This window comes from Melospiza melodia, chromosome Z, assembly GCF_035770615.1.
Source record: "Melospiza melodia melodia isolate bMelMel2 chromosome Z, bMelMel2.pri, whole genome shotgun sequence".
In the NCBI taxonomy this organism is placed as follows: Eukaryota; Metazoa; Chordata; class Aves; order Passeriformes; family Passerellidae; genus Melospiza; species Melospiza melodia.
The window spans coordinates 15122472-15135952 of record NC_086226.1 but is presented as its reverse complement, the minus strand read 5'-3'; the positions used below and the strand labels follow the sequence as shown (position 1 = coordinate 15135952).

General features: G+C 38.5%; 1 protein-coding gene across 7 annotated transcripts in view; it reads left to right on the top strand.

Moving 5' to 3' along the window:
• TRPM3 (transient receptor potential cation channel subfamily M member 3) overlaps positions 1–13481 on the top strand; it is a 416081-nt gene that overhangs the window by 349322 nt on the left and 53278 nt on the right. For 5 of the 7 annotated variants that reach the window (XM_063180477.1, XM_063180478.1, XM_063180473.1 and 2 more), the window contains exons 11-17: positions 119–253; positions 2874–2924; positions 9201–9236; positions 9375–9515; positions 10951–10980; positions 12047–12336; positions 13179–13407. In XM_063180477.1, coding sequence (XP_063036547.1) covers positions 119–253; positions 2874–2924; positions 9201–9236; positions 9375–9515; positions 10951–10980; positions 12047–12336; positions 13179–13407 — 912 coding nt within the window. The remainder of the gene's footprint in view (positions 1–118; positions 254–2873; positions 2925–9200; positions 9237–9374; positions 9516–10950; positions 10981–12046; positions 12337–13178; positions 13408–13481) is intronic. The other 2 variants (XM_063180476.1, XM_063180481.1) reach the window with 1 other exon arrangement.

Genomic DNA, 13481 nt, shown 5'->3' with positions numbered 1-13481 from the left:
CTTAGAAGAGAAACCCTCAGAATTTTGTCAGTCCCTCTGCTTGTGCTGGAGTGACTGAATCAGCTGGGTGTAGCCTGCCACGCCCAGGAACAGCTTCAATTAATCACTTGCTTTGCAGGTGGGCTCCCTTGAGCAAGCAATGCTGGATGCACTGGTGTTGGACAGAGTGGATTTTGTGAAATTACTCATAGAAAATGGAGTAAGCATGCATCGTTTTCTCACCATCTCCCGGCTAGAGGAATTGTACAATACGGTAGGGCCAGCCTAAGGCAAATTTTCTGTCTCTATATTCACTGTTCTAGCTCCCACTTGTATTGTAATGGCATGATGATGATGATGATGATGCACCAGGCAGTCAACACCTGCTGCAGAAATTTTTCATTAGTCCATATTGTCTCTCTTGCTTGTCTCTCATATAGTGTAACATGCTGTGCCTTGTCCACATAATCTGCTGTATGGATTTTGTAAAGACATAAAATAAGCTTCACACAGTGCCAGCTAATTTCTTGTCATTGTAATTCCAATATGACAAACTTAAGATTTAGGCAGGTGGTACTGGCTGGAAGACAGTCACTGGCAATTTAGGACTGATACAGTGGTGTTATATGACTCCTGACAATATGGTTTCAAAAAAATCTTCCAACTCTTAATCAGTCTCTCTTACAATGAAGGGTTTCCCCATGCCCCTACTGAGTTCCAAAGCTTAGACCTTTGACTTTTAAAAAAATGTTTGAAAGGTTTTAATCCTTACAATTAAAGGAATATAAAACTGCACAAATTAAGTCTGCTTCTGAATTCTCAAATGCAAAATACATTCCAGCATTCACAGTATTATTATTTACTTAGGTAGTAGTTCAGAAAGTTCAAACTTCTTATGTGTAATGAAAAAAAATCTTCAAGGCCAATCTAGTTGGTAGAATTCCCAGTTTTTGCTGTCATAAGCTGCTGCACTGGACTGTTGTCTGGATGTGCATCACACTGATGGTGACCAGAAGTCAGTCTTGCAAAATATCAAATATTCATAAAGGATTAATTAAATTTAGGCAAAATAGGGGCAGGTATAGATAGATAGATAGATAGATAGATAGATAGATAGATAGATAGATAGATAGATAGATAGATAGATAGATAGATAGATATGTATGCATGTATGTATGTATGTGTATATATATATATAGGGTACATATGAGCTACCCTAGAGACAAGATCCCATCTGAACTTTGGTCAACTTACATTTTGCCTATTGATTGGCATCTATGTATTAAGAATAGAATGCCTACGAGCTTCCTTGTAACAGGGATAAGCATGATAGTTCTTGTGCAAAAGCCAGTTTTTACAGGGAATAAGTTTGACAGAAATCTTCAGTTCCACAGCTAAAAGAAGGGTTTTTTGAACAAATTCATTGCTATAGAAATCAGCGTACATTTTTTCATGCACAAATTCCAAAAGACCCAGGCTCTGAAATGCCTGAACTACCAATTATACTGTATGACCAAATGCATCCATAGTTGCCTTAGCACCAAAAAAAATTACATGGCCGGTTAAAAATGACCATATTTCAACATAAGACTTAGGAATGACATGTGAACCTACAAACCCGTGAATCTTACCTCTGCTATGGCAAATTTGTAAAAATAGAATGAAGTACAGAACTACAGGCAAGGGAATCAATTTTATGTCAACAAAGAGTTTATCAAGCTTCTATAGGAAAATGTTAAGCCTTAGAAATCTATTTCTGCAATCGGCATGCACGAGAATAAGAATGTTGCACTTGGTTCCATTTTTTTATTTTTGCAAAACTTCGACAGCATTTTAAAATTTCAAAGGTTATTAAAGAAATGTAGCTGCCATGGTTTAGAAGATCAGGGACAGTTTTGGTTTAAAACCTACTTGAATGCTAAAAAACAGGGAGAGGAAAACATGGTCCATTTTTACCACAAAAGGACATTATGACCAGGGTCATGGAAGACTCTGGAAGACTCTGTTCAGTTTGTTTATGTAAGATCTGAAAAATAGTACCTACAGAAGAGACAGTAATATTTGCAGGTGTTTTAGAAAATCTGAAGCAGCATATGAAGAATCACAGGTAAGTCTCATCATGCTCAGAGATGGGATTACGTAAAATTAAGTGTTGGGAAGTGCAGAGCAATGCATATACGGAAGCATCGACTCTACACGTGTGTAGTGGTCTCATCCATATCAGCTACAACCAAGGAGACCTCTCATAAAAGTCTCTTAAAATATCAGCAACAGTCAAAACAAAGCAAAGAAAATAAAGTAAGATGTAATAATAGTAGTAGTGGTAGTAGTAGTAGTAGTAGTATGATCAAAATTGCGGGACTCCTCTGCAGTATATTTTTGCAATGACAGCTGGAGTCAAAAGAATATTGGAAAAATTCACAGACCTTGCATTCTGCATTCACATGTGTGTGCATTCACAGGGAGCAGCTTTCAGATGAGACAGCTTCAATGCAATGCCAGGCTCAGAGTACCTCTGAGCCACCAGCAGTGGAACTGGAGGTCCTGAGTGCAGGAAGGCTAAGACTAAAGCAGTTGGTTTTGCTTCTACTCTTTCCCAGAGGCTGTGCTGTGCTACTGGTTTTTCTAAGCCAGGAGCCTAACCCAATACATAGGACTTCCATTTTCATCCACTGTGGCAGTTCATAGGGTTTTCTTAAGGAAGAGTTTTCTACAAAAGAGAAAAAAGGGTGAAATAATGCTCTTGTAATTGTTTGGGGGTTTTTTTAATTGATAACACTGTACAATTGAAGTGTTCTCAGCTGCCTGATTTCTAAACCAGCAAAGTGAGAAAGTTATCTCAACATTTATATTTTGTGCAAACTATTTTGTTCTTCTTCATTTGTCCTTTGCAGAGACACGGACCATCCAACACTCTGCATCATCTAGTCAGAGATGTGAAAAAGGTGAGTCCAATAGACGGTAGGTTGAAAATAATGTTATTGGTTTTTCGTAGCTAGATACAATCTCTGTTCTGCATGAGCTTTCAGTCAGAGCCTTCTCCTTCCTGCCAGTACAGAATGTCCTGTTTGTGTGCTCCAAATATGAACTTTTTGCATAGAAAGCACAATTAGCAAGTTATTTGGCTTGCTTTCTCTGTGGTTTTAGACGCTTGAGTAATAGTGTGTCTGCTGCCGTAATTGTAGGCTCTTACATACTGTGTGGATTTATGCTGTTACTCGTATTTTTCCATACCTGCAGCTGTTGTCTAAGCTACTTTCTGTGTTGCTACTTTACTTCCAAGCCTGTAAAATAGCTATTACCCTTGTGCTGGACCCTGGCTTTTTGAAACAGTTCCTCATTCTGTATTGTGTGGTACATTTTAGCCATCTTCCTCAGCAGAATAGAAAAATTAACAGTGCAAGTTCCCCCTGACTCTTATCATGTTAATTTCAAGAATCTTGAAGTATAAAAATCTATTAGAAGAGCTGGACAGACATACTGAAAGGTCTAGTGGCAGGAAGGAGATATTAAATACCTTTACCAATGTGCTCAGGATTAAAAGAGTTACAGTGGCTGCAAGAAATAAAAATCCCTTATCCTTTAAATATATGGATCAAGTAAGGAGATTGAGTCTGCAAATGACCTCATCAACTTGAATATTCCCCCAGAGCATGTGCGGATTACAACCTTGCACATTATGTAAGACAAACCTCAAGGGTAGCATACTTGAGAAAGGATATCTCTGTGCATGGAACAAGACAGAAAATTTTGAAAGGAGAGGATATTTTTTCTAAGAGCACAGGTTTTAGTGTTTTTTTCTGACAGTGACAGAATTGAAGCCACCTAAGAGAGGAGAGTAGTATTGTGTCATATAGCACCTTTTTACTAAGTAATTTTACAGAGTAATCAGTAGCATGTTAGGAAGGTTCTGGTGGTATTCTTTGATTGGTGTGTTAAAATGCATCATCATTGTCCAATTATGTATAGGGTGTTAAGTGACCATTGAAGTGTGAAATGCCTACAAAAAGAAACTATGCACAAATCCCCTTGGACTGAGCAGAGTGAAGCTAGAATCTATTTAGAATGGATACTGCTCTTGAAGCTGAAGTTTCCAGAATATTTTATTACTCAATATGCAGTTATTTATGTGCCTTTATTAATTTGAAAGAAGCATAATTTGTCTTCTGATTTTTTTTCCAAATGCCTTCTCTTCGCCAGAATCACCTTTCCAAGATCTTCTTCAAAGGCATAGCAAATTGTATGTTGAGTAACTAAATAATATGTATCTCTTTCTTCTGAGGCCCTAACTAAATATGCATGTTTAAAGAAACTCTTGAAAGAAAAGGCATCAAAGTAGTCAAAGATGATGAGTACTCATGGATGTATATGAATAGACACTGAATAAACTTACACTATATTTGTATATTTGATGACATTATTTGTTCCATAGTGATTTCTAACTAGTAAGTGATGGTTATCTTTCCATAAATTTATCTTTCTTTCCTCTGTCAATATCTAAAATCTTCAGTAATTCCAACTACATTGAATCAGTCTTATGAGCTGGTGAGGGCTTTGAAAACAGACAGTCTGGTATGGCTCTTTAGCACCTTCCTGAAGAAAACTGGACCTCTGGGGCTCTATTTCTCATTTTGTCCAGGATGAAGAACAGCCAGGTTTCATAAGGAGAGGTGACAGCTCACTATAGCCCTGACAGCTGAGCAGATCCCTTACCAGTCAACCAAGCCATAAATCAGTCCTCAGATCCGACAACAGTTTAAATGAAAACACCTCTTTGGAAAAAACTTCTTAATGGACACATCACCATTTGACAATTTGATGGCCCATCATGCATGCAAGACAGACCACACTGCTGATACTAGTTTTTTGAGTTCGTGTATATTTTGATGCCACACACCAAACTTCTCAGATTTAATTACAGCATCACAGAATATAAATACCAAAGTATGTACTACACCACCTTGAGACAATACCTAATTGATATGAAATACACTGCATTTACATGTACCTCTCAGTTTTAAAACTTGCACTATTTAAAAGGGTGTATGCTAAAAAACTTGCATCTTGAGCATTGTGGATTCTCAGATAGAGAATGGATATTAAAAATCATAGGAGCAGTAATTTACTACTGTTGTACTATATAGTTGTGTAAATCAGTAGGAGAGTATTGTTTTGTTATGTTTTGTTTGTTTTGTTTTGTTTGAAAAACAATCTTGCCTTCTTCATAAAGCAAATAATGAGAACAACAGAAGTCATATTATCACATTCCATTTGTGGCAGCCTGTAGACACACATGTGCACACAAAACATATAATACAACAATATATTTTCCCTTTGGTTTTCCAAATACTGCTGTGAAGACTGATAGCCTAGGCAGCATACTGTAAAGGCCTGGAGATAAAATCTGAAAGAATTTACAATAATCTGAATGTGCATTAATTTTGCATGTATTAACAAGACAAATTATGTCATAATGACTCTGCCTCAGATCACCTTTCAGTCCTCTCAATTTCACAGCTACATAGCAGGGCCAACCTGCCTGCAGTTTTGGCCTCATGGCCATTTTGCCACCTTCTGTCAAGTGTCCAGGATTTCAAACTTAACTTTGGCTTCCTTCCATAGACAATACACAGGAATGTACCCAAGCTAAGCAGAAAGAATCACACACTGGCTCTCCTGGACACCCTGTCTGCAAGTGGAGGTTGCCCTCTATGAATTTAAAAAAATAAAAATCCTTCCCTGCCTCAACTAGCTGATGAATATCAGTAGTAACTAATAGATGATGTTTTTTTTCATTTATCCAAAACATTGTATATAATTAACAGACCTCAATTCCACTTCAAGATTATTTACATTTCAAAAGTTGGGGTTTTTTTGGACTGCTACTGCACATCTGCATTTCCAAAGAACAAACTAGCAATATATAGAATTTTGGCAGTATTATTTCTTTCTCAGCACGCAGACTCAGAGGTTTGATACATGGTGACACAGAAATGCACTTGAAGTGAAAAAAGTACTACAACTGACTAGCTACAGTTTAAACCTGAAATTTCTTCAGGAGAAGAATTGTGCATTAACACTGAAGAGTTTTGTCCCAGCATTAAAAGATTTGTTGATTATTAACCAGAACAACTATCTTAGTTCAAAATCAAACTTTTTCCTTGATTATTCTTGACCACCTAGACTGCACTAGAATTAGTTCATCCAAATTCTTGTTGTTCTTGGGGCAGTTCTGTCCCACTTGCTCCACTGTGTTTCATTTACAAGCATTCTTAGCACTGCCAGGGTGGTTCAAGCTGTCTGCTGACAGAGCAAGTGCTTTGGCATGTGTGTAACTCCTGTCACAAGGACGGTCCAGTCTTCTTTACCAAGGTATCGCACTTTGGAAAAGGAATGTTTATGAAGTGCGTATTTTTCCTGTGGATTTGCGAGTTTTCTTTAGTGAAGTGTTTCAGTATTATCTGGGAGGTTTAGATGCATCTTTTAACAAAGTTATTTTACTGGAATCTTTCCATGTAAATCTTTCATGAAAATTAAAAATCAAAACTGTGTCAAGAAACTCAGCTTTATAATACGTATAGCACCCTGATGCCTGTTGTTCTTTAACTGCTCAAATGTTTTTTGCCACTTAATAACATTAAAGCCTTCAGTTTGAGTGAAGACCTTAAGTTAGAAGGAGTTCTGCCTTGGAAGTGCAACACCCATTTCTGCTAATCCTTTCATCCTTGCTCTAGTAGAATTATCCTCTTACACATTCTGGGAAGACAAGAACATTTTAGGGAGAAAACCAACCAAACCTCGCAGAATTTACTTTTTGAAATATCATTTTTTAGGTTTATTTTTCATTTAATTTTTAGATGTTATCTTTCTTAAACTGTTCAGCATAAACATTACCATGTCCAAATTATCTAAGCTAATACACGTTCTTGCCAACCATAGTGATTCCCCCACTCATCAAATTAAACAAGATTAGGAAGATTGCAAAAAGATATGCTGGAGGACATTACTTGAAAATTGTTGGCAGCTCAGTTTTTTCCAGTAAATTTGCTTGATTTTTTGTCCCTTTGAATGCCAGCCGATTGCTGGGCATGGTACACTGTGAAAGCACAACCTCTCTCTCTCCTTCCTCAGCCTTTGCAGCATGCTGCTTGTACCATGGTAGCAGGGCAGGAAATAAGCCTTGTCCTTCATGGCTGAAGTCGAAAAGGAGGGAGGATCTTTGCATCCATTTTTTCTCTTCTGCAGAGCCAGTTGCCATCTGCTCTCCATTAGTGATTCTCTGCTCTAATCTAATAAGAACATCTCCAGAGAAGCCAGGCAGATATCTCCAGACATGCAGATATTTCAAGCAAGACATGATAGTCATAAAATTGCTCCATGTGAATTACTAACCTTCCCCTAATGAACACATTAAAAAAGCTACAGGCTCACTGTAATCTGTACTGTATATCATTATAGAACAATAGATTATTACAGTGCACTGAAAAATTTTGAAGCTTTGAAGAGTTACAATTTCTGGTCCTTCTGCAATATTGGCTATATGAGACAATTTTTTATTAGTGTAATATTCCTTTTTTTCAAGGCTACTGTTCACAGTACACAGAAGGATAATTTGTTTCTCCACCTTTATCTTGTAGTCATTTCTTTTGCACAGTGGCATGCAGAACAGAGAGGGTTCTCTAAATCTGAAAGGTTTCTTGGTGAGGTCTCTAGAGCCAGGTGATCTATTCACAATTTCCTGAATCATGCCTTCTTTTCTGGTAGGGAATGCTTACTGAAACAAGACCTCTCAACTCAGAAGCAGAGAGTTAGAGAAGGAGGCAAACCTTCCTTTGGGTTCATTCCCTTCCCATTAGTCCTTTCCTCCTGTAAAGGGGTTAGAGTTTACCTTGTGTAGATTTTTCTGAAGAGAATAGAAGAGCAGGTGTGCCCACACTGGGGTTTTGTTCCTCCCTTGCCAGAGACCCCCTCAGAGACTTGACTGGCACATCTGTGAGTGCAGCTCAGCCTGAAATTGTTCTTCAGCATACAAGATGTCCCGTTGGGTTCACTGCAACTGGAGAATAGAAATGCCCCATTAACTCAGAGTGAATTCATATGCAGTGGGAGACAATCTGTTACTGAAATCATTCTTCATAGTTTTGTAATCCCCAAGCACTGGGGAACTCATAACCTTAGTGATGCCATTTTCAGATTTGAAAGTGAAGAGTAGGAAGATGTGTGCAAGGGAGTTCCCATAAAAAGGACAGTAAGATGTGGACGTATTTGTCATTCTGTTTCCTTTCAAGTTAAAAAGTACACGCTGAAGACATCATATAGACTCAGGCATATAGATATACATAGGCATACACATACACACATTTTTCTACTTAGATATAGGTATATAGAAATATCTAACAGAGGGTAGGAAAGGAAAAGAAATTAAAGGAGAGGTATGTAGGCGTCTTTTCCAGGGTCCTGCTAATGACCCTTGCCACAAACTCAGTTCATTTCTTGTGAGAAAATCTCCATGGCTCTGCTGGAAATTACATAACTAGATAATGTGTTTAAAGGGGCTTTTAGTAAAATATGTAAGGAACTCAGGTAGAGAATATGTCGAAAAATTTCTAGGCCTGTAGTTTTCTTCATAAGAAAACCCCAAAATAATTAGCCACATAGGTATTTTGTTTATTACAGCTTTCATACATACAGATGCTTTCCTCATTCTTGGTGTGAAACTTAAGCAAGGGTGTGTATTCTTTGAACACAACTCCAAGACTGAATGCTGATAGACTCTCCTTTCCCTTAGCAGCTAGTAATAATGATAGCTCATGTCCTAAGTCCTCTAGAGCTGTAACACCAATCTTCCATTCCTGGAACATGGGAAGGAAACACTGCAGGATAGGAAGGAGTTGGTCCCATGTGAACAAGAGATTTTGTGTGATGTTGCTTCACATGCCTTGACAGTTCAGAATAGGCAGTCCAGAGAGATGCCAGCAGAGATGCGAGGTGCCAGGATGAGTTGTGGGTGAGAGCTGGTGCAGGAAAAGTGCTATCTTGCAGAACTAGAGTCCAGCAATTGTGCCTGACTTTTCAAGTGTATCGATCCTCATGCTTTTGTTTCTGCAGTCATGTTCCTTGTTTCCCCAGCTGAAGAATATGAGTAGTGTGTACTGACGTTATCTTCTGTTACTTCCAACAAGTTCTTCACCTTCTTATTTAACTTATGTCTTCTTTCCAAGCGAGAATATCCAGGTTTCGGTTGGATCTATTTTAAGGTGAATTAATTAACCAGCATAATAATACATTCCTGCTTTTACCTATTTAATTTGTTTTATTCTAACTCCATTTTAAAGTACATTTAACAATGTCAGTAATGAGCATTTCTTTTTCCACCATCCTTATTTTCACTGCAGGGAAACTTACCTCCTGATTACCGGATAAGTCTGATTGATATTGGGTTGGTGATAGAGTACCTGATGGGAGGAGCGTACCGCTGCAATTACACCCGAAAGCGGTTCAGAACACTGTACCACAACTTGTTCGGGCCCAAGAGGGTAAGAAACAAGCTGCTTGCCATCCTCAGGACTGTAACAACTGGCAGGGATTACCATAGCTTCTTAGATGGTTCCAGGCTGGTGGGGTCCAGATTCATTTCCATTATGTGCATTGCTATTATCTCACCATAATGCATCACAAGCCAGACGCTGATACAAGCTATGGTTTTTATAAATTTAATGAAAAAATTATTGCAGTCAGCTGCCCTGCTGAAACCAGCACATAAAACAGTCTCCTCTGACTCTAAAACCTGTAATTATGAGTATTCACAGCTTTTAAAAGGCAAGTCTTTTGACCTAAACCAATAATACCGTAATTCTGACTCCTGAGTTACATTTGAAAACTTCTGCGTTGTTAGATGCATTTCCTGTCTCAGGGCTTATCTTCTGATTGTGATCTGAAGGTTTCAAGGCAAAGAAACCCATAACTCAAAACATGTTTTGTTTTTTGAATGTGGCTCCAGCGGTCATTGGGTTCATGGCAACACCACTGTTAAGTATTTTTGTGATTTTTGTGGGTTCCTTGTTTGATAAGTGAATACAAAGTCTTTCTAAAACACAAAAACTGTTAATTATCATCCATACTGCCATTGACCCAGTTCACCATGAACAGGAGTCTGTTCAGCTCCTCCCAGAATGACTCCCAGTTCCTCCCAGTTCCTTCTTTGCCTACTTTTGCCTCACATTTCAGATTTTAGCAATACACAACAATGAAAGTATTAATAAATAGCTATAAATAGCAACAGCTCTGTGAAAAGCTTGCAGACAGCTACCTAAAATGGGCTTATTTGTTTCCATATGCTTTTCCTTAAGATTCTTCACATTTGAAAGGAAAGACAGTGATTGTAGCTGGTGGGAGAGAATTCCTTCCCAAAGTCACTCCATTCACAAAAGCATTTGAGCAGTGATTTCACCAATACTGAAGCAACACACAGAGGGCTCCACAAGAGTCAATAAAAGTGTTCCACGGCAGTGGCCAAAATGCTGATGTACTCCAGAGAAATCCATTGATGCCTTATCAGTGGCCCCTATCACTTTCTTGCTAGAACAGCCCTAACCAGTTGTAATTTTTACCTGAATCCAAATATGTCTTCTGATGTGGTTTTGGTGAAATAATGTCAAACTCAAGTTTGAAATAACTGCATATTTGATTGCTGTATGTGTATAATATGATTGGTATATGTGTATATATATATATATATATATATATATATGCATGTAATAATTTGATTGGTGTATGTATATATATGCTATTGCAGTACATTTTATTTTCTATATTATTATTATTATTATTATTATTATTACTAAATTTTATTGTATATTCTACATCACTCTACATGCATGTGTATGTATGTGTATATGTATGCACAAATAGCTGTAGTTTTTCATCACTATTCTCTGAGAAATAACATTTTTCTAATTTTTTTTTGTACAGCCAAAAGCTCTGAAGCTGTTGGGAATGGAGGTAGGCAACCTCTGACAAATCTTAATGTTTTTTCCTTCTTTGATAAATATAAACTATATCCAAATTATGTTCAAATTCAATGTAATGAAAATATGACTAGTATTTTCATCCAGATAGTTGGTTTACACAAGGGGCAGATTAAGAAACATTTCTTAATTAAAGTCCAGGAGATGGCTAAGGAAAAAGAGGGCTCTGCCCCAGCTATAGATCTTCTTGTTGTTTTGTATAATAAGAATTAAACAAAGTGTTTCGGTCCAGCAGGGCAAGCAGAATTTCAGTCAGATAGCAACTAACTTCAAAACATATTCAGAGAAATGAAACACTTGCAGAGAATGATGCAGAAATCTTTATAGGAAGACATCCAAAGTTATCTCAGTTTTATTGGCACATTTGGCTACCCTGATGCTTCAAGGGTATGGTAGTATTTTCATGGTTTTTTATTTTATACAACCACTTTCATTTTTCCATCCATAGACATAGGACAGAATAGGTCAGCACACCTGATAAAAGCAAAAGGCTAAAATGGGAAAGAAACTAAAGGCAACAGAAGCAACAAATGGATGGAGAAGAAAGGAATAAACACACAGAATAGGAGTAAAGAAGGGAAATTGCTAGTTTTTAAGGTGATAAAGTGAGAAAACACAAGAATAAGCATAGAAGGAGTCTTCAGCAGATTAGAAAATCCCCTGGATATGTACTTTCTGGAGGTGGAAAGAGGCAGATGCGTTACAGCAGATGTTACATTTGCAGTGAGCTCTTACCTTTATTTTAATGGTGGATTTTCCAAAATAGTTCTGGCTATTGTGTGATTGTACTCTATGTTATTAGTTTCAGAGTGATATTGTTATTGATTCAGGGTGATAGTCCAAGGCTCTGTTCCCCTGTTTACTGTCTTCTAATTACAGTGCATGCACCAATACCTTTTTTATTGTTTACCTATGTTAAATATTTTGTCCAAAAAATGATGAATGGGCTGGCCTGCAGGAAACGTGTTAGGTACTGATTTCAATGAATTGCATGAACTGTTCCTTTACTGATGAAAAAAAATTCTCTACAATTCCCACAGGATGATGTCCCTTTGCGTCGAGGCAGAAAACCAACAAAGAAAAAAGAAGAAGAAGTTGATATTGATATGGATGACCCTGAGATCAATCACTTTCCATTCCCATTCCACGAGCTGATGGTGTGGGCTGTGCTGATGAAACGTCAGAAGATGGCCCTCTTCTTTTGGCAACACGGGGAAGAGGCTATGGCTAAAGCTCTGGTGGCCTGCAAACTCTGCAAAGCCATGGCCCACGAGGCATCAGAAAATGACATGGTGGATGACATATCCCAAGAGCTGAACCACAATTCCAGGTGAATTTCCTTTAGAGTACACTTTCCTGAGGGGGGAAGAAAAAAAAAAGGAGGAAAGAGAGATTTCTGGACCTTCCTAAAATTTTCTTATTTGTAGCTTGCTTTCATTTTTAACTTGTAGCGGAAGCGCAGTCCCTTTAGAGAAAATCCAAATGGCTTTTAAACAGTCTGTCTGCCAGAGTAGCAAAGTTGTTAGCAGCATAACTTCTGAATGAAAAGATGTCAAGAAGACAGTGAAATATCTATATTGTTCATGTGTTCTCCCTGCAGCCTCAAAAGTCAGACTGCAACATTTCTCTGTGCTTTTTCAGGATACTCTGTACCTGCCCAGCAGAACAGTTATTGAAATCCTTATGAGCAAAGTATTCAGGCAGAAGTGTTAATTAACCAAGAGGTCATGCTTAGATGAACAAGGCAAGATTCTAGATTTCATAAGAATTTTTCCTGATGTTAAAATTTCAGAAATTTAGGATTTGAGGAAGGATATTGGACACTCCTTCCAGGAGGCTTGACCATGAAGCTGTGGGCAAACAGCAGAGAAGCCATCCCTTAAGCTGCAGATAACCAGAGGGTTTCAGTTGGAAAATGTCAGGGAGGTGGGCAGGGAGGTGGGAGCAGACAGCTGGTAGGTGTGGGTGCTCATCGCTGCTAAGCTGGGGCACTTATTTATATGCCTGACATGAGCCACTCACGTTTGAAAACGTGGGTTTCTGTGTGTCGAGTCAACATCACGTTGATTTGCGTGCCGGAAGGTGCCGTGCCCCTGGCAGAGGCGTGTTCTGAGCACAGGGCTGTGTGTGCCCACGGAGTGAGCGGGGTTCCTCTGTGTCCCTCTGTTGCAGGGACTTCGGCCAGCTGGCGGTTGAGCTGCTGGACCAGTCATACAAGCAGGACGAGCAGCTGGCCATGAAACTGCTGACCTATGAGCTGAAGAACTGGAGCAACGCCACGTGCCTGCAGCTTGCAGTGGCAGCCAAGCACAGGGACTTCATCGCTCACACTTGCAGCCAGATGCTGCTCACTGACATGTGGATGGGTCGTCTCCGGATGCGAAAAAATTCTGGCCTAAAGGTCATTCCTGTTTTAAAATAAAATTAACATTCAGAGGATTCTAATAGATGGTGACACGTTTCACAAAAAATCAG